The 25608-nt window shown below is 53.6% G+C and overlaps 1 protein-coding gene across 5 annotated transcripts in view; it reads right to left on the bottom strand.

Annotated features, from left to right (window-relative positions):
• Nucleotides 1–25608, bottom strand: part of NEURL1 (neuralized E3 ubiquitin protein ligase 1) — a 79963-nt gene that overhangs the window by 14489 nt on the left and 39866 nt on the right. For 3 of the 5 annotated variants that reach the window (XM_086680783.1, XM_025918233.2, XM_086680782.1), the window contains 2 exons: nt 6001–6242; nt 5280–5601 (listed from right to left, as the gene is read on the bottom strand). In XM_086680783.1, coding sequence (XP_086536909.1) covers nt 5280–5601; nt 6001–6242 — 564 coding nt within the window. Of the gene's footprint in view, nt 1–5279; nt 5602–6000; nt 6243–12864; nt 13553–19864; nt 20052–25608 lie in introns of those variants that run through there. The other 2 variants (XM_086680780.1, XM_086680781.1) reach the window with 2 other exon arrangements.

Here is a 25608-nt window from a genome sequence, read left to right as displayed (position 1 = left end):
CTTAGCTCTTTCCCCCATCCCCAGAGCTTCGCTCAGGTTCCTTAGACTAATATTTGCCTCTCAGCCCCTGGCAGCCATAGCTGAAGGTAAATATTGGTTTAGCCTAGGAAACGGAAGCCCCAGATGGCAGTGTGGTCCTCCGCTAGCCAGGATGGCTCACACCCTTTGTGCCGCCAAGCTGAGGCACACCCTGTATGGGAGACCTACCCCAGGGCCTTATCTCCAGAGAGGCCCAGGCTTCTCATTGCAGGGAAGCCAGGCTGACTCACCAGCCTAGCAAGTGGTCCAGGAGCAGCCTGGCCCTCAGAAAGCTACCCTCCCTGAGAGTCTCTATAGATCTCTGTCCTCAGAAGGCAGGTCTCTTACCAGGACTGGGGCACATGTGCACAGGTTGGGTGAAGCAGAATGCCATGAGCCCTTGGGACCCCACCCTGAGTGCCCCCTTAATGCCCTCCTGAGTTCAGCCACTACCATTTTGATGTGGCAATGTCTTCTCACACTGACCTTATGCCCAGCTCCGCCTGGGAGAGCTGAATTCCAGGGCCAGCCTGGCTTCTGACTAGCTGGGAGAATTTGGACTGGCCCTCTTCTATCTCGGCCACCTTTTCTCCTTTTGAAAGACATTGACAGCAAGGTAGCTGCCAGAAACTTTCTACTTTCACGGCTCTCTCCCCTGCGATGCATGCACATAGCCCCGCCTGTGCACACCCCTTCTCCACAGGTCACCTACACCTCTTCTCTTCACTCGCTCCCTGAAGGTTCTGTTCCCTGACTGATGATGCTAATCTAATTCCCCACCTCTGTGACCATGCATACCCCTCCTGTCCGACCTAAACTGTTCCTCCCCAACCAGTCTGTGCATTTCAGCTTCTCTGGTTCCTGACTTGAAACCTCTCTTATAGGAAATCCTGGATCGCTCCCCAGCTGTACCGCCCCCAACACATGGCTCTACTCTCCAGCCACACTTCATTGCAGAATTGGATCATCTCAGAGCAGTTATATGGTGTGTCCCCCAAAATAAACACTCTTCAAAGAGAGGCACTGGGTTTTCAAGTCATGTGTCTCCCCCCACCCCCTCATTGTACCTGGGCTGCGGTGGGCACAGAGGGGTATCAGGAGCACCCTACAAGTGGGGTCTTGGCTCACCAGCTTTCTGCCAGGACCCACAGCTGCTCTTTGTGAGCCAACGTTTCTGAGAGGAGCAGGGAGACCCTGAAGAATTGGGATAGGAGCTTATCTCTCCAAGCATTAATCACCCCATAAAACTTGTGTTTATTTGCTTGCTCACAGGTCCTTCTTTCTGGAGGTAGGAAGCTGTTATTCTTGGAAATACCAGCCCAGGCTTGGCCGGGACACCCTGAGGAAAGAGGCAATCTCCTGAACTCCAGCATGTCGGGGGTGCCTCGAAGGCTTGAAGCAGGCCTGCAGGGGTCATGGTGGGGGCACCAGCGGGCCTCGTTATGTTAGGGCAGAGGGGGTTGGGATGGGGCACCCCCTTGGTGGTATCACTTCAGGAAGAGACGCCACCCCCTACCTCCACTCTGTCCGGAGAGACAGCCAACGTGTCCGTGGCCTGACTTGCATATCTGCTAGGTGCCAAGTACCCCAGGATATCTGTGATCCGAAGAGCAGATATGGGCCAGGTGGGGTTTGGAGGGTTTTGGCCACAGGTCCCAGAGAGAGGCAGAAAGGGAGGGGGCAGACCTAGCAGGAAGTCCCTGCAGATGAGACACTGGTCTGGGAGGCAACCACCTCGAGAAAGACAAGCCCGTCCTCAGAGCTACCAAGGCAGAGAGTGACTTCTTCAGGGGAAGGAGAAACTCAAAGCCAAGATGGCTTAGAAGGGAGAGCAAGGAAAGCCACAGGCAGTGAAGGGATCAGGGCGGCGGCGGGGGGGGCGGGGTTGCTGGGGTGGGAAGACGGGAGGAAAGGGAAGGAGGCTGACCCTGGGACTATATGAGGCAATGGGCAATCCCAGAGGGGACGCCACAGAATGATGGTGTAGAGCAGTGTGCCTACCTCTGAAGACATCTTGGGTGGATTTCTTTTGTTTTTACACAAAAAAGAAATCGCTTTAGGAAGAACAAAACAAAGAGATATTTTCATCTGCTAATTGAATTCAGGGGCTATAATCAGTGTTTGAAAACACCCAGGGATTATGGTGATTTATAGCTAGGACAGGAATCTGCTGGGCCCTCGGCTTTGTCCAATGTACAGAGAGGAGCCTGCTGGGAAATCCGGAAGCAAGTGAAAATACTGCGGGAAAACCCATTTATGGTCCAAGAGGGGTACCAGGGCCAGGCCAGGTGAGGCCATCTGGGCTGTGACCGAGGGTGGGGCCTTCCCTAGGCCCCTGAGGTTTGGAAACCCCATCTCACCTCGCATGTCCCCATCACCACCTCCTCCCCGGACCCTCCTAGAATTTGTAGGCCCAGCCTAAGCCCTCTTTTCCAAGAAGTACTCCTGGACTCCATCCTCCCTCACTGACCTCAGCCTCCTCTCAATTTCCTGCCTCCCTCCATACTTAAACCTGCTGGAGGTTTATTGGGGAAGGTACTGCTTTGGGCATCAGAACACCCTGTTCAAATCCCAGCTCTGCCACAGCCCTACGCGGGCAAGCCAAGCCTTCCGTGGGTCTCAATTTTCTCCCTGACAAATGGGGATGAAAGAAAAACATTCTGTCCGAGGCCAGCTGCTGAGCAATTAAATGAGATAGCTGGATGGGAACCATCTCGGCAGATGGAAAGGATCCTCTGACTACAGCATTAAACAATTTACGGTCTTCTCTTGGAGACTGTGATTGTGTCTGGAGGGTTTGCTTTGTCTAATTTCTCAGTGAGGCTAGCGCTGTCTATGAGAGCAAAGCTGGGTCTATCCTTCATCTAACAAGTTAACCTTCCCACCACTCTCCCTTCCCAACCCCCCAAATAATGCTTGGTGTCCTCCCCACGCCAGACACAAGATTCCACTCTGGAGAGAAATCCAGGGGGGTAAGAACAGATTCACCCTCAAAGTCCTCCCTGTCTTGTGCAAGACATATGGATGGGCCAAGGCTCAGCCAATGCCTCAGGGCGGAGAGAAGCACAGACACCATGTGGTGGAACCCAAGAAACGGAGAAGAGAACTCAGCTCCAGAAGGCTTCGCCTCCAGCAGGAGGTGGCTTGCAAGCTGGGCCTTAATGCCAGAATGCGATTTCGGGGGGACTGTAGGAAAAGGCATTCGTTGCTAGGAGAGGGGAAAGCAAGAATGCTGCCCCCACTGCCTTTACCCAGCCCCCTCCCAATAAGACTATAACCTTTTTCAAGAGTGGAGACACTTCTGTCTCCCACCATTGGCCCAGCCCTGGGTCAAGCCCTAGTAGTCCCACACTCTTTCAGACGAGAAGACTGAGGCCCAGACAGAAGTGTCCAGGCTGGAGTGCAACCTCAGGCTTTGGGACTCCAGGGCCTTGAAGTGTGAGGCCCTAAGGATATCAGAGCAGCAGGCAGGTATTCACTTGAACCTGGGCTTAAGCTTTACCCTCTCCAGGATGGGTGTGGATGACTGACAGTCATTAGTCACGTAACTGCTTCACGTAACTCTGCTCTTTAAGCAGAGTTCTTCTAAAAGAACCCTGGGAACAGTTGTTTATTATTACCTACCCTTATTTTACAGATGAGGAAACTGAAGTCCCACAGCTAGTACAGGATGAGGCCAGGAATCCCACCTGGGTCACTCTGACTCTGTAGCCCAGGGGCATAACCACTGCCCTTCCTTTGCTGGGAGGTCGAGGCCCTTCCCTGCAAGTGCACCCATTTCACAAAGGGAATTATCCTTGGGTGGCCTCGGCTCCCTTCTCCACTCACGAAGACTTAGAGGAGCCTGCTTTTGGGCTCTTAACTTGTCCATGTGAATGTAGAAACACTTTACTGAGTTGAAAAAACAGAAAGTTCCCAAACTATTAATTAATACAAACAGCCTCCTGATGTTTGGAACTCCACAGAAAGGCTTCTGACAATTACTTGTTTTTACGTTCACTGTCTTTTTTACTGAAATAAAGGTGTTTTGAAAAGAGCTTCACTGTTTCTAGGCTCTGAAGCCAGAAAGGAAAAAAAGTGAAAAAAAAAAAAAGTGTTTCCAACCACCTCCGTGGCATTTTTCTCTGCAGGGAGACGGGGGCAGGGACGGGAAGTGGAAAGAGCAAGCACGGGCTGAGCACTGACTGGATACCCAGGACTGTGCTGGGCACTCTGCTCACAGCCTCTTTAACTTAACTTCCTCTTCCCAACAGCCCATTTTATAGATGGGAAAGCTGAGGCTAATGCAGGCTCTGCCTGGCAACACAGCCACTTTGCCCGTGAACTGATTTGTACCCAGAGTCTACGTACGCACATGCACGTGCACTTGCCAACACGTGCACGAGTGAGCAAGGTGAGAGCCATCCCGGACTGGGAGTCAGGTGACCTGGATTCTAGTCCCAACTCAGCCACCAACTCAGGAAGCCTGAGACTCTCCAAGGCCCCTTGCAGCGCTGGCATTTGAGGATCCATGTGTGCCCTCCTGAGAAAGCCTGGCTCCTCCTTGCCTCCCACGGGATGTGTGCCCGCTCACCCCCTGAAGCAGCCTCACTCACCCTGGGCACCCAGGAGCAGCCAGAAAAGTCTTAGCCACCCTAGTGCCTTCTGCCCTCCCCCCCGCCTTATCCCTTTCACCCACATCCCTGCAAGAAGCACCAGGGTGGGGTTGGACTTCCTGGGGGGCTGCAGAGCCCAGGGGCCAGGGGCTCACTTGGGACTTAGTGCTGGCTCCACGCCTCACCTGCCGCGTCTCCTGGGGCCAATGACTCAACCTCCCTGAGCTCGAGTCTTGCCTCCCGGGGGCCCACTAACAGAATCTGCCTCCCAGGGATGCTGTGAGAACGGCAATAATGAAGTGCCCGGCTCAAGGTAAGTGCTCATTACACTATGGTTACGGAGGTTAATATTCATTACTTCCTGGGAGCGGGGGTCTTTGAGGCTGCCGTTTATGATGAAGGTTGTGTGCTGCTCAAAGGCACAACCTGAGGGGCCCTGGAGGGCAGAAATCCCACCCAGGTGCCCCTCACCCCAGCTGTGAGTCCAAAGGACGGGAGCACTCTGCAGGGCACACGAAGGCTCCCTGAGCTCTCCCAGTGCCCTCTAGGCCCCGGGGCCCTGCCAGCAGGAGAGGGGTCCCCGTGCGTGATGGGATGGAGCAGCGTCACACCTCGGCACCCGGAGGCGTGTCCTGCACCGAAGGGGCACGGGGAGCGGGCACTCACCCAGCAGCTGGACGCCCCGCGTGAGGCCGTAGACGTCCACCAGGGCCCAGAGCGGGTCGGCCGTGCGGACCCCGTTGAAGAAGAGCATGGCAGCTGAGTCGTTGATGCGGTAGAACACGCGGCCCTTCTTGTCCACCCAGAAAGCGATGATGTTGCCCTCGTTGGCAAACTCCTCGGGCAGCGCCTTGGCCCAGAAGCCGCTCTGGGACACCAGGTCGGGGCAGGCGTACTTGGGCAGCGAGTCAGGGTGGATGCGGGACGGGTCCTTGCTTGTGAAGCCCAGGCGCAACGCCCCGCTCCAGCAGCACTGCTTCTTGGTGATCTGGGCGGAGGAGATGGCCTCAGACAGCACCCCGGCCCGCCGGCCTCCCGGCCACTGCCAAGGGCCCCAGGGGAGGGAGTGTGCCCCTGTTGGCAGACCCCTACGGGGAGCCACACCGCCCAGCTGTCCTCCTTCCCCTCCTCTAGGAGCCTTCCCACTGTCCAGTGACAGCTTGTGGCCCCCATGGCCACTCCCATCCCCGGGTCCTTCTTTGTCACACGGGGAAGGTTGAGAAAGGAGGAGGAAGAGGGAAGAGCATGAGGAGGGATGAGGAAGAGCAGAAGGGACGGCCCGGAGGCAAGAGAAGGGCAGGGTGTCGTGGCCGGGACAGAAGACAGTGCTGAGAGGGAAGGGTCGAGGTCCAGGGAGGCACAGAGGGCAGGGAGTGGGAGGGCCCACCTTCAGTCTGACTTGCTCATAGATGAGGACCGGGCGGTTACTGAAGGTGATGGCATTGCAGAAACTGGCCTGCCTCTTGACGGCCTTGTGGCTGAGGTCCATGAGGATCTGGGAGCCCTTGGTGTGTGGGTGGAAGAGCAGTGGCGTGGCCGGGAGCCCCCCGCCGGGCGGCACCGGAGGGCAGTGTTTCTGCTTGTGGTGGCATCGGTGAGACGGGACAGGGAAGGGGCCCCCGATGGAGTCTGCAAAGGAACAGGCCGCAACGTCAGAGCGGGTGGCAGAGGCCCCCGGAGGGGCAGAGGGCTGGGCATAGCAGGAGCTGCCCGCCGCCCAGGATGTCCACCGTCACTGCAACTCATCCGCTGCCACCTTAGGCCACCTGCTGCCATCTCTTGCTATGTCCCACTTCGCCATCTACCACCATTGAGTATCTTTCACCACCTTCCCTGGTCCTTCACCCGTCACCTCCCACCCACCATCTTCTGGATTCTAGTCCATCTCCTGCTACTCACTAGTATTTACCACCATCTGTCTTCCACAGGATGGTGGGCCTGTGCTACCCTTGTGATCAATCAGCATTTACTACCAACACCCACCCCCGCACACTGCCACTCACTACCACCGTCACTTATTTTATTCAGCAAATATTCATTATCTACCGACTGAGTGCCGAGCCCTGTCCTAGGCACTGGACATCCAGGCACGAAACAAACACGGATCCTGTTCTCAAGAAGACACCAGTCCAGGAGAGGAAATATGACACAGACAGGAATCACAATAAAAATGGCAGACAGTGATAAGTGATTAAGGATTGGGGGGCAGGTCACTTCTCAGGAAAGCTTCCTGGAGGAGGGGAGGAGGAAGAGAGGGCATGGGGGCTGGGCTGACAAGGCTGAGCCGCAGTGAACACGTGACCGCGGAGCTGCCCTGGGAGACCAGCAAGGTGGGTGCGGCAGCCTCCGCGGCAGCAGCCCCAGGACCACGCCCGCCACTTCCCTCCTTCGGGGCGGCTTCCCTCCACCCTGGGCCGCCTTCCTGCTTTATACCACCCCCAAGCCCACAACATCTTGCACACAGGTAGGCCTCTGCACCCAGGCTTCCTAATGGAACCCGGATCTGCCTCAAGAGCCTCTGGCCAGGGAGGCACGCTGCTTTCTCCTACACACAGTTCTACCTCACCCCACAATGGGATCGAGTACAGGACAGGGCTTGGTCCAGGAGAAGGCACGTTACAAGCACGTAAGGGTGGTGTCCAGGAGACGGGGCAGAGAGAGGAAGCGACATGGACGAGGTATCGCGTGGCCTGGGTCTGTCACTGACTGGCTGTGTGACCTTAGGGAAGTCACTTCCCTGCTCCGGCATAGGCGGCCTCTACCCTGTGGCTCTAAGACGTGTGTCAGCAGCGCTGGGAGTGTTAATGCAGTCCTGGCAGTTGGGGGCAAGGAAGTGGGGGATGTTCATTTCTTCTCCAAGATCTGTGTCCCATCCATCAGGAAGGGCAGCCCCTGCCCATGCCATCAACTTGAGGAGAGAGACACAAGGAGGATGGGGAAGATGGGGTTGGGGAAGTAGGAAACCACAGAATGTGACAGAGGCCTTCTGGGATGTTTCAGAGTTGGGTTCCTCCATGGCAGTGATTTAATAATGCAGAAAGCTCAGTCCGCATTGGCCTGTCCCCGATGCCTTCTGCTCCCTAAAGGGGAGGAAGGGTTTCCAGGAAGGAGAGGAAGACTGGGAGGAAAGGGCGATGGAGAGAGGAATGTCCGGAGCTAGGAAGACGCAGCCTTCAGTCCAGGCCATGTTTGCATCACTTTGCATCACTTTGCATCTTTGCTTCCTTCTTCCCAGAGGGCCCAGACCCGAGTGTCCACAGTCCGTGGCTGGTCAGACATCCTGTGTGTGGGAGGTAGGGCTGGAACAAAGAGGAGTTCCCCTTGTTTTCACTAAGGAGAAAAGACTAGAATCACAGAACAGTGCTCAAGGCCTTTGAAGACCACTATGCAATAAACGCGAGAATTGCCCAGAGGAGACCCAGTCAGTCTGAGAAGGCTACCTGGAAGAGGCTGAGTGGGCCCTGGATAGCGCAGAGCAGGGGAGGTCATTCCAGGGAAGGAGACCCTTGGGGTGAAGGGTACAGCGTGGCTACAGGTGACCTACAGGTACCCTGCCTGGGAGAGGTACACATTGGGATCAGGCCAGCTTCAGACACAGCTTGACTCTCAGTTTCAAAAACCATAATAAATGGATTAGAGATTGTGGTAGGTCTATACAGTGGAATACTACTCAGTGGTAAGCAAGGAATGAACTACTGATACGAGCAGGAACATGAATTTCAAAATAATTATGCTGAGTGAAATAAGCCGGTTCTTAAAGATAAGCAAACACAATCCACGGAGTAACCACAGGGCCTCTGTTCCTTTCAGCCACTGCCCCCTGCCCTGCCCACACCCTGTCCCATTTGTCCCAATTTAAGAAATGCACACTAAGCTCTAGTGATAACAAGCAGATTGGAGGCTACCTGGGAAGGGTAGGGGGGAGGGGGAGAGATTATCAAGGGGCATGAGGGAGTGTTTGGGATGACGGATATGTTCACCATCTGGCTTATAGTGATGGTTTCGTGGGTGTATACGTATGTAAAAACCCACCCAAGTATACACTCTAAACACATGTGGTTAAACATATATCAATATAACTCAATAAAGCAGTTTTTTAAACATGCTGAGCCCAGCAGCTTAGAGCCTCTCCCATGGGACTCTTTCCCAGCCTCTGCTCAGAATCCAGGGACCAACTGCAGGACCTCAGCTTCCTTTAAAACACTTCCTCTAGGGGCGCCTGGGTGGCGCAGTCAGTTAAGCGTCCGACTTCAGCCAGGTCACGATCTCGCGGTCCGTGAGTTCGAGCCCCGCGTCAGGCTCTGGGCTGATGGCTCAGAGCCTGGAGCCTGTTTCCGATTCTGTGTCTCCCTCTCTCTCTGCCCCTCCCCCGTTCATGCTCTGTCTCTCTCTGTCCCAAAAATAAATAAAAACGTTGAAAAGAAAAAAAAAAAATTAAAAAAAAAAAACAAAAAAAACAACACTTCCTCTCCTTCCCACCATCCTGGGTGGGGTCCTACCGTCCTGCATAAAGAGCTAGAAAATACTAGCTCTGGGCAAATATGGTGGAGACACCCAGGGACCAGAGACCTAGGCCCTGGGAGGACCATTCCCCGGGGCCTCCCTTCCACAGGCAGAATTTTGGGTGGAGAAGGGTAGCACAGGCCCACCATCCTGGCTGACAGCAGAAAGATGCAGAAGTAAGGATAAGGAAACCCTGGAGCCCGGGGACACAATGTACACCCAGACATGTGGCCTCAGAAAGGCACATTCATGGGCACACACATACACCTGTGAGCACATGAAGGTAATCCAGACCCTACGAGACTTATCCCTTCCCTTATCCCTTAGACCAGGAATCCCACATTAACACATGTACCGTGCACACACACACATTCATGTACACAGAGATGTACAAAACAGTACACATAAATCATACACCCAGCGCCCATGGGCCATATGCATCTAATAATAACAGCAGCCAAGTGCTGATAGGTGCCAGGCTCTGAACGGGGAGTTTCACCTACACTTACTGGTTTCATCCTCACAGCAAATTTAACAGGGATGGAGGGACATTACTAGCCCATGTTACTGATGAAGAATCTAAAGCCTCAGAGACATTGAGCAGCTTACCCAAGGTCACACAGCTGGCAGAAAGAGGCTCTAGCCGTCAAATGCGGGCAATGCACCAGCAAGGCGTGAGTCTTAGCCATGAAGCATTAAATCGGCCAAGAAAGCATGGGTTTGGTGTGCTGGACACATTTTTTTTTTTAATGCACATTAAAATATGCTCACAACTGGGGCACCTGGGTGGCTCAGTCAGTTAAGCATACGACTCTTGATTTCGGCTCAGGTCTTGATCTTGGGTTCGTGAGTTTGAACCTTGTATTAAGCTCTGTGCTGACAGTGCGGAACCTGCTTGGGATTCTCTCTCCCTTTCTCCCTGCCCCTTCCCCGCTCACTCACTCTCTCTCTCTCTCTCAAAAATAAACTTAAAAAATAAAATAAAATAAAATAAGCTCACAATCTGGTAAAATATGGAAAAAACTGTTCATCCATGTACCATGTAAAATCATTTCAAGTAGTACACTGAGGGGATACCTGGCATTCTATTACGTTGTTTTCATGATACACATGTATATGCCACCAAAACAGAAATGCAAACCACGTTTCATACATTGCCCTCACACATGGCTGGATGTAAAATGTGGTGCAGGAACACAGCGAATCCCACTCTGCAAGAACAGTGAATGATAACGGTATGACAAAGAGAAGCCTCAAAACCGTGCTGACAAAAGCCAGCCTCCAAGGCTGCACAGGTGCTCATTCCATTTGTAGAATGCTCTGGAACAGGCAAAACTATGAGGCTAGAGAGACCAGTAGGTACTGGAGTTTGGGCAAGAGGAAGACACAGGGGCACAAAGGGAGTTTTCGTGGTGATGGAAATGTTCTAGCTTAACTGTGGCAGTGCTCACACAACTTACACATTTGTCAAAACTCCCCAAAGTATGCACTTAAAGAGAATGACTGCTATTGTCTATAAAGAATACCTCAAAAGCAACACTAACTACAACAACTAACAAATCAGGTCTTCACTGAGATGGAGGAAAGGGAGGCTGCAATCTTTGACCGCCACAGCCCCCATCACCCCACCGCAGGCAGTGCCTAGGATTGGGACCATGAAACAGGAAACCCGAAAGCCTGCTCGGGCCGGCCGCTCTCAGCCGCTCTCAAGTGGGTATGAGGGGAGCATTTTGGCAGCTGCAAAGCACCTTCACTGATTCCTGGACATGCAAAATCCTGTGCCTGCCTCCTCCTGCCCACAGTGTAGCTTCCGGGGCTGTCCTCTGCCCCTTCTCTCTGCACTCAGCTCTGAGTAATCAAAGCCACCGTGCCACCTCTGTGGAGATGATGTGAAAACCCTCTCTGGCCTGCTGGGTATCTCCAAGTGACCACGGTCACCTGCCACCTGGCAGACCCCAGCTGAACTCCTGACCCTACCCCACCAGCCCTCCATGCTCCCAGGCCCCAGTGGAGTCTTTGAGCATCGCACATCCGACCTGCTGATCCCACCTGAGAAAGAAGCATCCCTGGGCTCCGCCCATTCCTGTCCTCCCTGCCACCAGGGCCTTAGTGGGGCCTCATCACTCTCTTTGAACAAGGGCCAGGGCCTCCACATACAGCCACCAAGGCTCTGTCCTGCATGCCTCCAGGGGGTGCTGTTTGCACAGATAATAAGACGAATTGTGCCCTCCAAGGTGTCCAACATGGTGGTCCAGACCAGGGTGTTCGCCGCCTCCCCAACCCCTGCTATCTCCCTCCTCCACCTCAGCTGGCATCATGGTCCAGTGAGGAGGAAGGAGAGAAAGCAGAATGAGAATTAACCCTGAGCACAGCTCTGATATTAAGGGCCAGAGGGGTGGCTGGGGCAAGGCTTCTTCCCTACACCATCCAAAAGGGCTCCCTCTCTGCACTTCGACAGACACTATGACCCTTAAGGTCTCCATTCTACAGATGAGTTATGATTCAGACTGGTTAATCAGCTTGCTTGAGCTCACACAGCAATTAAGAAACAGACCTGGGTCTTGAACCTTGGTCTTCCGGTGCTATTTAGGGGTCCTTTACCCTACTCAGCATCTAATACTGCAGCCCATTTTCCCCATGAATCCAAGATGGCAGGAGTAGTGGGGAAAGGCTGTGTGGAGAAGGCACTGGGCCAGTCCCAGCTGGGGGAGCAGCCACAACAAAAGGACCTCAAGATGCTGGGACACGACTCCCCCAGCAGCCAATGGTCCTGGTGGAGCCCCAGTCTCACCATCTGGCTCCCAACAGAGCTCTCAGGGAGGCCCCCTTTAGTGACAGGTTTACAGGCTTCTCAGGAGCCACAGTGGGAGCACTCTTCCCCCTCAGGCGAGGCTGCTGCTGACACAATGGAAACTCCCCCCCCCCCTCCACAGCCATTCCTCCTGGGCATTTATGAGGTGCCAGACACAAGCCTGGCCTGCCTTCCAGGTGACCCTCAGCTAGCTCTGGACCACATTCCTGCCTCTCGGTGGGGTCCCAGGGAGAGAGGCTCAGATACAATGCAGCCTCCAGAGTGACCTCCTCCCCACTGCCCCGGCCAAGCTCTGCTCCAGAGCTATCCTGGCAGAGCCCCAGAGGCCCAGGCCAGGCTGAGGTGGGCTGCCAAGGAGAGACAGGGAGAGAGCAGTGCCAATGACAACGACCAACCTCTATGTGACTTAACAGGCAGGGTCTTCATTACGCCCCCAGTGCCGCTATGACACAGGTCCTCAGAAGTGGAGTTACCCAGCCAGAGTAAAGAGCCCAGATCTGAACCCAGGTCTGCTGCCTCCAAACCCAGCAGCTCTGTCACTAACTGTAAGACCTCTGGAGCCTCGCTTTTCTCATCTGTAAAATGGGGATCATGGCAGATCTTCTTCATGGGATCTTAAAACTAACCCAGGAAGTGGTTGCTAAAATAATATTAATTTTCATTTATTATTATTTTTTTTTTAATTTTTTTTCTTTTTATTTTTTTTTCATTTTTTCATTTATTATTTAGCAGCTATCAGTTGTATTAATAATGACGAAAATTAATACTTATTATATAACAATAATGATTATTATTGCTACTGACATCAATCTGTGCTCTCATACCTCCACACCTTTGCTCAAGCTATCCACCCCCCCACACATACACACACATCTTCTTTCCCTCTCCCACCTTCACCTCTCTACTTCCCAACCATCTTTCAAGACGGAATCTCACCGTGTTCAGGATCGCCTTGTTCTGAACCTGTGGGCCTGAATACCAGAGCTGGCACACTTGTTTGCACTTCCTGTGAAGGGGGGCCGTCTCACTTCCTGGATAATAAGGGTCAGAGGACAAAAAACACGAACCCTAGAGTCAGGAGGCCCTGGGTTCAGATCCCTGGCCATGCCACAGACACGCTCTGTGACTTTGGGCAAGTCACTTCGCCTCTCTGGACCTTGATTTCTTTCTCTGTAAAACACAGGGTCATCATAGCTGCCCTGCCCATCTCTCCAAGTTGTTGTGAGGACCCAGTGAGTTCCTAGACGCGGGAAAATGTTATGCACTTGAACACCCGGTCCCAGCATAAGGTCTTATTTTTTTCCTATAAAAGCAGCAAACACCCCTGTAGGAAATGACCCGTTCTTTTCATCCCAGACACTCCTGTTTTCTCTCCTCCCAAATGCCCTAACCCTGGACTGCATGCACTGTATAGGACTCTCTCTGGGGTAAAGACTGTGGAAGCCAGTTTGAAGGGTGGAAGCCTGTTTGAAGGTAGAGAGGGAGCCTGGGTGGGAGAGATGATGGTAGAACGGGGCAGATGTGAACTTCTCTGGGGTCCTTAAAGGGGCCCACTACCCTCACTTGCCTCTTGCTTCCAGGCTTGGTCCAACCCCATTTCTCTGCTGGGAACCTTTCCGTCCTCCTTCCCACCCATGTACCTGCCTTTCTCTCACTCATTCTTTAGACATTGATTTTTTTTTCATTTATTTATTTTTAAATATTTATTTATTTTTGAGAGAAGGAGAGAGAGAGAGAGAGAGAGAGAGAGAAAACACAAGTGGGGCAGGGGTAGAGAGAGAGAAAGACACAGAATCCGAAGCAGGCTCCAGGCTCTGGGCTGTCAGCACAGAGCCCAATGCAGGGCTCGAACAAATGAACTGCGAGATCATGACCTGAGCCAGACGCTTAACCGACTGAGCCACCCAGGTGCCCCTTTAGACCTTGATTTTAAAGCCCACTTTCCCCTAGACTAGCTTGAGGGCCCTGCTATGGACCCCCAGGGACTCCACCCACAAACCCCTAACAGCATCCAGCACCCAAGTAGCCTCTTTCAACTCTGGCTCCTCCACAGAATTAAGCGCAAATGCCCTGAGGCACCCACTGTAGGCAACCCACTGATCTGTCTTCTCCACATCCAGAATGGTTCTGGGTGCGTGCCATCCTTGGGAGTTGAGAAGAATCACTCGGATCATTTTCCGTGCTCTGCAGTGCAGCTTTCCGGCAAGAAAAGGCTGCAGGGTTATTTGTGTCTGTCTCCCTGATGGACCCTGAGCCTCCCGAGGGCAGAAATCGCTGTTTCCCCAGTGCCTAGCTCAGAGCACGGTGTGGGGGCTCAATGCAAATTGTTGAATGAACTGCCACTGTTTGATTCTTCAATCCACTGACCAATTGGCAAGTGTCCAGGGAGTACCTACTCTGTGCCCTGCCCTTTCTGGTGTCCTGTGGAGAAATCAGAGAAAGGGGTGCTAAAAGGACAGCTTCCTTCACTGCCCAGCACCAAGACCCCACACTACGTGCCTAAGAACCTTCAACAGCTCCCCCACTTGCCTGCAGGAAAAAGAAGAAAGGGAAAGTCATGAAAGTTAGTTCTTTCTTTGGTTTCAGATGCCCTTCACATACAAGCTCACCTCACTGTCTCAGTTCCTGCAAGGCAGGTGTCTGGAAGAAGCAGCTTCTAAGGTGGCCCCTATGACCCACACATCTGCCTCCTGGAAGTCATCCCCTTTTGCAATCCCTGCCCCCTTGGGTGTAGAGTGGAATGGGATACTGCTCCTAATGAATGAAATACTGCTGAAGTAATAGGAGGTCATGCCCAAGACTGGGTATAAAAAGTCTTCAGCTTTCATCCTGGTTACTCTCTCTTGCCTCTCTTGGGTTTCTCCCTTGGGGGAAAGCCAGATCCTATGTCTTGAGATAACCCTGTGCAGAAGCCTGTGTGGCAAGGGACCAAGAACTGCCCATCACCACGTAAGCGTGGATATGGATCCCCTCCAGGCAAGCCTTCAGATGAGACCACAGCCCCAGCCAATAACTTGACTGTAATCTCCCAAAATACATTAAGCTGGAGGTATCTAGCTAAACTGTGTCAAGATTCCTGACCCACAGAAACTGAGATAATGAAATGTTTGCTGTTTTAAACCACTAACTTTTGGGGTAATTTGCTATACAACAATAGGTACGTTATGCAGCAATGCAGTGTCAATTAGTCCCACTTTATAGATAAGGAAACAGAGGCTCTGAGAGGTCATAACTGGCCTGAGATCACGTAGCTGGTAAGTGACAGAACTAAGTTCTGAATGCAGATAACACACTGCAAAGCCACCTTCGGCGAGCCCCAGCTAGCTGGCCAGCGTCCTCTCTCTACTACACGAACCCTCCAGTCCACTCTAGTTGGTTTCTCCATGACCTCTGCAGCCTCCATGTACACATGCCTTTGTGACTCAGGGTTAGGGGCCATGTAGGCCTACCATCTCCCCTAGAGCCCCGGCTAAGCCTACAGCAGGCCCTGCTTCTCCCTGGAAGTATGAATGAATCCATGATGACAAGCTGGGTGAAGGAGGGTAGCAGGGAGTGGGCAAGATTGGCACCTTTGTCACCAAGTTAATCCCCACACTGAGCCTCCCATTCTCACTCTTTCTGTGAGACATCCCAGTCTGACATTTTCCAGCAGCCAGATGTGCATACAGCTGTGCCTCCCCATATCCTCACTGCTGGGAGGGGACCAGCCCTCTTTTTCCCCCACCCCCATCCTACCCCAAGATTCCAGAAGGGGATTCCAGATGGTAACTATTCTGGGTTCAGCTCGGGGTCCTTGTCTTCCCAGCATCTCCCCAAAGTCCCCAGGCCAAGCCTGAGAGAATGTGGGTTTCTGGGTGGAAGCACGGCTCAGTCACATAAATCCACACACTACCTAGACCATCACCCTCCCCTTACACAGATCCGTACTCACTCATGTGTGCATGCATGTACATGTGGGCATGCCTGATGGTGGACACAAGCATCTAGGAACATTCTGTCCCAGGGACTCATCAGGGTTGGAGGGCGCAGAGATATTCTTGGTCCTTAGAGGCACCAGGTGCATGTGTGTGTATACGCTCACGAACATACAGAGGCCTGGAGGAGCCTCCACGGAAACCTTCATAGAGACACATCCATTCATAGGGTGCTTACTATGCACAGGGTATACTTAATACTCATTAGCTTACTTAATCTTTCTACCAACCTTCAGGGTAAACCTTACCATCCCCAATGTACAGAAGAGGACAATGAGACTCAGACTCAGATGAAGGGACTGACCCAAAGTCACATGGCCAGTGGACCAGGATTCAAACTCTCACCAAGAACACCTGCCCCACCGTCCTCTTCCTGTCTAGCCTTGCCTGGCCTCACTGCCCAGCTCAGGACTCACATCCCTGAAGCTGTCCCTGACAGCTCCATCCCACCTGCCTCCCAGCCACCCACAGTTCCAACTGCCATATGGTCCAGCCACCCAGGGCCTGTACCCCTCACTCTTCCCTCTTACTCAATGACCAAGGATCTGCTTGGTGCTCACTGGGTGCCAGACACAGAGGAGCTGGATTAAGAGAATAAGTCAGATCAAGCTGAGCCACCACACCTGTGAGCTCACCTTGGCCTAAGCCTCCAGAGCCCCTTCCAGGAGTCAGGCAGCTCCCTCTGTGCTAATCCCAGGGTCTCATAAGGCCAGAGGATGCCCTTTCCCCTGCTGCCCATTTGAGAATTAAGGAACCCAAAGAGGACAAGCGGGAAGCCAACTGAGAAGGGACAAGGCCTGGCTTCCCCTGACGCCACCAGCTCCGTGACCTCAGCCAACCATTTCCCCTTCTGGGCCACAGCATCCCCCTCTGTGAAAGGACAGAGTGGGAACCATCTCTCAAGTCCCTGCACCCCAGCATCTAGGGCTTGTTGGTCCAGAGATCAACGTGGGGGTGATACATACATCTGGGTGAATATGTGTGTGTCATCCACCCATCAGCCCCTCAGCACTGGGCCTATCCTTGCTGGTGGGGGAGCACTGAAGGAGGTGAAGGAGGAAGGCAAAGAAAGAAGAGGGAAGGGCAGGGGAGGGAGGGAGGGGAGGAGAGGCCTCTCAGTATCACTGCTGCCTCCCTCGGTGCTCGCCCGCCCCCGATCCTGCCCTCAAGACTAGGAGCCGCTCTGGAAATCTGCCTGATGAAAGACATCAAGCATGTAACTGCCGAAACCATTTTCCAAATGGGAATTAATTTTTCCCATGGGTCTCCTGCCAGGCCGGTCCCAGAGGAACCCAACTCCTCACCACCAGCCCGCGCGCAAGTACACACACACACACACACACACACACACACACACACACACACACATGCACACACCTCGTGTAGAAACCCGGACATCTATCTACAGAATAACAAGGACACGGCCCAGGCACAGGGCAACATAAATGTGGCTGCTCACATGTGGAAGCGAAGGCAAAGCATGAAATCCCTTAAATATTAGACAGATATGTACACATCACTCAGTACACACACAGAGGCCCAAAACACACATACACGATCTGCAGACACCAGAAACACAGACAACCAAACACGTCCACAAACATAACACTGTCACAGCCCCCTCACCTCTGTTGCCCAGCAATCCAAAACCTGGGTTCACACCACACCCAAATCCCAAGGCCCATGGTGAAAATACAACCGAGAAGTACGTAACTATTCTTAGGGAATCGGGTGTGGGCTGAGGGCGCCCCGAGCAAGGAGCGATACCCCTGAATCTCCCACTTCCCCCAACACGCCTCCCGGGAAGAGTTTTAAAGCCACAGCGGCCGGGATAGCCGGTGCATAGGTGTGGGCCTGAGCAGCTGTGGATGCGGGCGAGGACATGTGAGGACGTGCAAGCAGAGGTTCCGGCTAAGGGACAATGGGACACAGGCAAAGACGCCCTCTCCACAACCCCCAACTCCCCTCTCCTACTCGTGTTGATGGTAAGTTGAGGCAAGGGTCCGGGCCAGCTTGGTGGAAGGCCCAGCCTAAGGGGGGTGGTATTGGCTGAGGGTGGGGGAGGGAAGGAGGGTAAAGCAGATGAGACACTTGATTAGCACTCGCCAACGTCCACCCGGCCTGGATGCCCCCCACTCCTAGAATTCTCCGCATATCCCAGGTATCCTCCTGTCCCGGATATGACCCTGGCCTCAGAATGCTTTTCCAAGCCCTTTTGGTTTTCCCCACGTTCGGTCTTTATTCATACTCTCCCACGTAACCCTCACAACAATCCTATGAAGAGGGTACTACTATGAGCCCCATTAACAGATGAGAAAACCGAGGCTCCAGAAGACACCTGGCCTCACTATGACACGTGCCTATCTACTCCACAGCATGAGCTCTTGAAGGCCGTATCCTGGCTCGGGCAGTCTTGCCTGTGCTCCAAGGCAGCTGGAGGACAGCGTGCTGCATCCTGGGCCTGTTTGGAGGGCCTCTCTGTCCTTCCCAGGCCACAGGCTTGCCCAAGTCTGATTCCAGTGGAAAATGCCAGTCCGCTCCAGACCCTCTGCCAACAGGCCATGCTGGGGCCAGTGAGCTCTGAGAGGAGCCCCCGTGCCACAGACACGCAGAGCCGGGCCCAGGTCAGCCTAGTCTGAGTCTCAGGCCAAGGCCCAGGCCACTGGCCGGCTCCGGATTATGTGTCTTCCAGGACCTTCCATCTGTCACTTAGCCCTCCAGGCCCAGGACAAAATTTATTTCCTTTTAAGAGAGCCAATGATTTGCTTTTCCCATGTCTCCTTTCCTGCCTTTTTCTTTTTTAATTAGAAATTACTCTAAGTCCAGAGCCTGGAAGGGAGAGAAGCCACCTGGTCACCGGTCCCCAGCCACAGCTTCCCGATCGCTCCTGCCACCACCCTCCCTCCTTCCTGGGCCCCACCCAGGTTCCTTAGTGCCCACTGGACTCAGCAGATGGAGGCTGCCCCATCTCCTAACACCCCATCCGAGGGGGGAGCAGGGGACACAGGGCAGTGTGGCAGGGACTGCCCAAGGTCAGCCCACACCGTTCTGGCACCAGCCAGTTTGTACAGAAACCCCAGCTCCCGGGGCCCAGCAATGACAAAACAAGTCCCTGGGAAGTCTTTCCCTTCTGGGTCTGGTGCCACATCGGCCATGTTACTCCCAAGACCACAGCGCTTGAGCCAGGCAGATTGAGGGGACAGGAGCCGGGTCACAAAGCAGCTCTGCAAGTAGGGAGCCAACCAGTGCTCCTCCCTTCCACCCCTTCACCTGCCCGCCTGTCCGTCTGTCTGACCGTGGACATACACCGCAGGGGTCAGAAGTTCACTGGCCTCCCCAGAAGAGCATACGCTTTGAGAACTGAGGTCAGGCAATGTGGGGGGCTGTCACTTGCACATCCGTGTGTTAGGCACAAGCGGGCACAGGTACACACCCACGGACACCTCCAATGCACCCTTGTGAGCACAGGCACACACACACACACACACTTACGCACACACGTGTGTGCCCACACATCTCTCCACGTCTCCATCATGGAACACAGCACTGACCTCCATGGCTTGCATCCCAGGACTACAAACGCGTCCCCCCAGCTGTCTAACTATGGTTTGCCTCAGTTTTAGGAGAGGGGGATATGGAGACCCAGGGCCTCACATCCCATGTCGGGGCTGGTCAGCACCCCAAGAAGGTAAGAGGACAACAAGACTTTGTGGGGAGACTTAGCTGCCTGACCTCTGCCGGCTGCCAGAGAAAGCCCACCTCTTCCTGCTTTCTCCAGGCTCCCTTGCTTTCCCCAGTGCCAACCACCCAAAAGCACCCCCTCCCACGGCCCCAGAGCCCACCAAGGAATAAAGAGGCAGGGGAATGATCATGCCCTCACCCGAGTGCCCCGGGCTCCAGCCTCCCCAGGTGGTCCCCAGGCTGGGACCGGGCAGACCCCCTAGCATCAGCTGGGGCCTTACCGTGGAGAGTGCTCCGGGTGATCTGTCCCCCCATCGCAGGCAGCGGGCAGCACGGCCACCTTCGTTTGGCCGGCTGGCCTCGTCACCGAGCCACCCTAACCGCCAGCTCCCCTCCCCCTGCCCCTCCTCCTCCCCCCGCGGCCAGCAGCCGGCATGGCAGGGCAGAGCCCGCCCCTCCCGTGTCCCCACAAACTCCCTCCCGCACACGGCTCCTGCCCGCGAGGCCAGCTACACACACACACACACACACACACACACACACACACACACTCTCTCTCTCTCTCTCTCTCTCACACACACACACACACACACACACACACGCACTCACGCACACACAAGCACACCCCTCTGGCCCAGCTTGCCGCCTCCAGGCTCCCACCCACTCCCGGAGCCTCCCCCACCTCCCCGCACTGGTACAGGCAATGGGATCTGTCATGTTTATTTACATAAGGAGGAGGAGACTAGAGGCTTCCTGAAATAGCCAAGCTCCAGAAAGCACTGGAGATGCCCCAACCAGAGCAGACACACACACACACACACACACACACACGCGCACGAACACGTGTGCACGCACATATGCTCATTCCCCACTTCATCACAGATACACACACATGCACACAACCTCCCCATTCACCCAGGCTTACAGCCATTCACGTGTCATTATGCACCTCCTACTTGCAGACAATGGGCAAGGCAATGAGGGTTCCATGGTGAGCAAAACACACATTGTCCTATCCTCAAGGGGCTTACAGTCGGGCTAGTGGAGCTTAATAACAAACAGCTAACATGGCTTCTATCTTCTTCCAGGCTTGACTGCAAATGCTTTAGGAGTATTAACTCCTTAAGTCCTCACTGGCTGAGTGAAGAGGTCAGTATTGTCATCAATAGGTACCATTATTATTATTATTATTATTATTATTATTATTATTATCTTACAGATGAGAAAAGTGAGGCAGAGGCAGGTTACCAACCCAGAAAGTGGCAGGGCTGGGATGGAAGCCCAGGGATCCACGCTTTCACCTCCACACCAACGGTCCCTTTAATGGTAACGTGTGTCAGCAACCTAATTACCTGTCTGCACCACGCCCCACGTATATGCACAAACCCAGGCTCGCATAAGCATTCACCACCATGCACTTACCTACCTCCTGCCCACCAGACACACACTCGCACCGTTACACACACACCTTGCAATGTGCCTACTCAACACACGCACGCTCCCACAGACTCATTTCTCTAGAGAAATCCTGAGTGTGAAAAACCTGGCACCCCACACTTAGGGGAAAGGTTGCAGGCAGAGTTGCAGGCAGAGAGGGCAGAGGGCGGGAGAAAGGCAGGCCCCTCGAGTCCCAGGCAGGCGTGAGTGCTGGGAGCACAAGGGAATCACCAGAACGACACGGTTCTGTGCAACGAGCACTCACAGTGTGTCAGGCACTGCATGCACTATCTCATTTGTATTCCAGGTGGGAAGCGCTACTGGTAGGTACGTCCATTTTACAGAAAAGTAAATTGAGGCTCTGAAAGGCTCAGGAAATTGCCTGAGGTGACCCACCAGGTCAGAAGCAGAGTCACGACTCAAGCCTGGGTCTGTGAGACAATCTCACAGTCCATCACCCATTGCAGCTCTCTGCAGGACAAGGGCCTCTCCCGGGCCCCGGCCCAGCCCCCAGCCCCTGTCCTCAGGGTCAGGGATCTGGGTTCCCAGGGAAAGATCTGGGTGGGGAGGGAAGGCCAGTGGGCGGAGACATGGGAGTTGGGGAAAGAGCTATGGGAAAGGTAGGGGCTGCCCCATATCATAAGGGACTCAGAGGCCTGGACACTACGAGGGGCTGTGCTGGGCTCTGAACCTTCACCTCAAGACCCTGCTGTTGCCGCCCGTGAGTTGGTCTGGGGGAGGGGCACTCAGGCCTGACCTAGTGTCACCGGCCAGAGGGCTAGGCAGGCCCTGGGTGAAAGTGTCCACAAGCCCAGTATGCTGATCCTCCTCCCAGACCAGAGGCATGCCTGAGTCTCCTCTCTGGAATGAGCTGTGACACCCAATTCCACACAAGGCTGCCCCTTTGTACAGGCACATCTTGCTGTTGGCTGTGTACAGCCACGTACACATGCACATGTTCCGTGGCATACACACCCCGTTCTTCTGGGGGAAGGAGGCTAATTTAAAGTCTAACAGAGGGGGAAACAACCCAAACTCCTTTTGTGGGATAAATAATCATAATAATAGCAAACACAGGACTATGTGCCAAGCAGTTCTCAGCACACTACACACATTAATTTGTTCAATCCTCATGACAACCCTAAGGGATAAGTTGCATTTTTATGCCCATTTTACAGATGAGGAAACCAAGGCAAAAAGAGGCTGCTCTGGAAGCTGTTCTTAGAGCAGCAGAGTCAACTCCCCTCATCCTGCCTGCCTTTTAATGTGCCTTCCTGGGCCCTTCCCCACCAGCCCCTTTCACATGGCCAGCCTAGTCTTCCCACTCCCTGATCACTAGGAACACCTCTTCTGAGAAGCCTCCCTGGGACCCCAGGGGCAGAGTAAGTCCCCCTTCTTGGAGCTTGTCTCTCCTCAGACCTCAAGCTATACCTTGTGTTACTCTGCCCTACACAGAGATGGTCATGCCTAGCTGTGGCCTTGTCTGCTTACCCTGGGTGCATCAGAACAATTCAACTTGACCAACACTGATGAGCACTTACGACTATGGGGCAGACACTAAGTTGGGGGTGCAGAGGTGATCAGTAATAAGCCCTAGCTCTCGAGGACTTACAGTCCAGAGGGAAACGTATCTCTCAAGTAGTCTCACTAAAGTACACAGAATCACAATCCTAGAAAAGTGTTCCAAAGGAGTAGGGTTCTCAGGGGGCTTGGGGCTGGCTTTCCCGAAAAGCAAAGGTGAAGGATAAGTAGGTCTATGTGCTATGGAGGTAGATTTGAAGGGAGAGAGCTCCAGGGAGACCTTGATGGCTCATGGGTTACACAGCTAATTTTGGCTCAGGTCATGATCTCACAGTTATGAGATCAATCCCCATGTCAGGCTCTGCACTGAGCACAAAGCCTGCTTCGGGGTTCTCTATCCCTCTGCCTCTGCCTGCCTCTCTCTCTCTCTCTCTCTCTCTCTCTCTCTCTCTCTCAAAATAAATAAACATTTTAAAAAAGAGAGAGAGAGAGAGAGCGCTCCAGAGAGTAACCATGACATGTACAAAGGCACTGTGGCTGGAGGAAGCCCCACACATTCTAGAAGCAAGATTGGTACAGCTGGGGCAAAGGCAGCAGCAGGAGCCAGGGGAAAGTTTCCGCTGGCAGGCCAAGGTGGTCAAAGGACACACCAGGAGGGCCTTGAAGAGCAGGGTGAAGAATCTGGCCTTCCCTCTGAGAGCAGTAGGGAACCCCTGAGAGGGTTCAGCAGAGAAGCAACAAGACCAGACCTGCATTTCTAAAAGGTCATCCAGCCATCTGGTGTGGAGAATGCACGGAGGAAGAAAAGGCGCCAGGGAAAAAAGCAGGAGTGTGAGCAGGGATGGGCCTGGACCTGACTTGCCCTCTCTCCCCTCCAGCCTAGCATTATGCCTGCACAGAGCAAGTGCTCAGGAAAGATCTCAGGAATGGAAGAGAATCCACATAATTTTCTGCAAGCAGGACTGGGGGTCAGTAACCAAGCAGGAATGGGGACAGAGTGAAAGTTCAGCAAACCAGAAGTCCTTCAGGTAGGTGGTGGCCCTCACTCTGGCCACTGGAGAGTGGACTGGGGGCGCTTGGACCCTGGGCTTTCACAACACCACTGTCTAAAGGGGTTCCCCGGCGGGCCTGGGCCCTGTTTCCTACAATCCACTCCCCAATTTAAATAGGAAGTGGCGACATCCTGTGTCTGAGGGTCCCCCCTACCGCCTCCCAAGAGCAGTGTCCAGGCCTCTACAGATGAAGCAGCAGCCAGCACTGCATGCCCTCTCTGTTTCATTCATTGGGGCATCACAAAAAATTTCATTCAGCGAAAGGATTCTGTTTCTAAATGGGGCGAGAAAACCACTGACCTACATCATTCACTCACTCATCAAGTGTTCACAGAGTGTCAACTATTAACCCAGTGGTAAGCAAGGCCCAACTGCTTCCCTACAGAAGCCAAGCAGAAGCCATGCTGGGATCAAGGAATGGAGTTCCTTTCCTACGGCTGAATTATTTTAGCATCCTGTTCTCTAGAAAGGATGTGAAAGGGAACGTGAAGGCATGGAAAGGATATGAACAGGGATGGAGAATCTATAAGTAAATCTACAGGAGAGGCTATAAACACTACCATTTATTGAGCACTTACTATGTGCCACGCACCGTGATAAGTATTTCAAATACATAATCCCACCGAATCCCCACAACATCCCTGTAGGACAGAGACCTACCCATCTTGCAGGCAATTAAACTGAGGTTTGGAGAGGCTACACTGAAGGCAAGACAAGCTGGGACTCAAACCCAGATCTGTCTGCATCAAAACTCATGCTCTACCCAGAAAAGGCCAAAGAGCAGGGATTCTTCTTGCTTGGGAAAGAGCAGACAAGGGAACAGTGTGCCTTTTCCCTAAGGAATCAGAGGGATTCTATTTGGAGGCAGAGCCTAGGAGTTTTCCAATGGATGGAGGGTGATACCCCAGGATGGAGCTTTAATGAAGGTGGGGAGACTGAGGAGACTGGAGGAAGACTGGACTTCCAGTCTGTTAGCAGGAGAGCCCATCCTGGAAATCTTGCAGAAAGTAGACCTGTCCATGACCTGCATGGGGGCTGCGATGCCTCAGAGCCCACAAGGCAGAAGGCAGGGCTGCATGTGTCCTGGGGAAACAATTTGGTCTGGGAGAAACGTTGCCAATCTTAAGAACCCCTCCCTTTCTGGCTAGCCCCCTGCTGCATCTGATCTCTGGCTGCAGAGAACTTCCGCCCCCTTGGCTCTCTGAACCCACTCAGGTCCGGAGAGCCCTCTCCCCCTGCCTTCTGATTTCCTTCTGCCTGCTCCTCTTCCCTCTCGGGTGCCATCTTCGTCTCCATGGCAGGCTACTCAGCCCACATCTCTCCTCACCAAGCCCTTCCTCATCCATGTCCCCCAAGGCCCATCACCCACATCCCCAGCTAAACCTGCCCTCTCAGAACTCAAAAGTCCAGGGCAGACCTAGCAGATGAAGAACATGGAACAAGTTCACTGAACAACAGCAACCATCAGAATCGCACATTCCAAGACCCCTGAAGGGAAGGAGCCTCAAGAAAGCTCTGGTCCAGTATCACTGCCTTCAAGAAGGCCATGAAGTAACGTGCTCATTTTACAGGTGTAGCACATGAGGCCTAGTAAGCTGTGGACTTTCCAGGGGTCACACAATGGATGCAGAATAAGGACATAAACTTAGGTTTAATGTCTTCTGGTGCTTAACCTGCCATTGACATTCGGGTCAGGGCATCCAAAGCCACGGAAGATAAAACTGGACAAGGAGAGGGGGTAACTTCTCTTTATGGTGTGGGGGCAGACGGGATTCCTATCTGCAGAGGTCCATAAAGAGAGGTCAGAGAGGGGAAGCAGCCCTGCTGGGGAGGAGCTGGGAGGCAGTTCCTGGTTGCTATAGTATCTTTTTCGTCAAGAACAAGTGATAATTCGATCGAACTGATGAGTCACCTGGCATTTGAAGCTTGAGGCCAACCTGCCAGGGCCATCGTTCCTGGGCCATCGTTAGACCGGGCCTGGTGCCGGAGAATGGGAAGCAGGGACCTCCATCCCA

This window comes from Puma concolor, chromosome D2 (assembly GCF_028749965.1).
Source record: "Puma concolor isolate L17-30 chromosome D2, mPumCon1.1.hap2, whole genome shotgun sequence".
In the NCBI taxonomy this organism is placed as follows: domain Eukaryota; kingdom Metazoa; phylum Chordata; class Mammalia; order Carnivora; family Felidae; genus Puma; species Puma concolor.
This window is presented reverse-complemented; position numbering and strand designations above follow the sequence as displayed.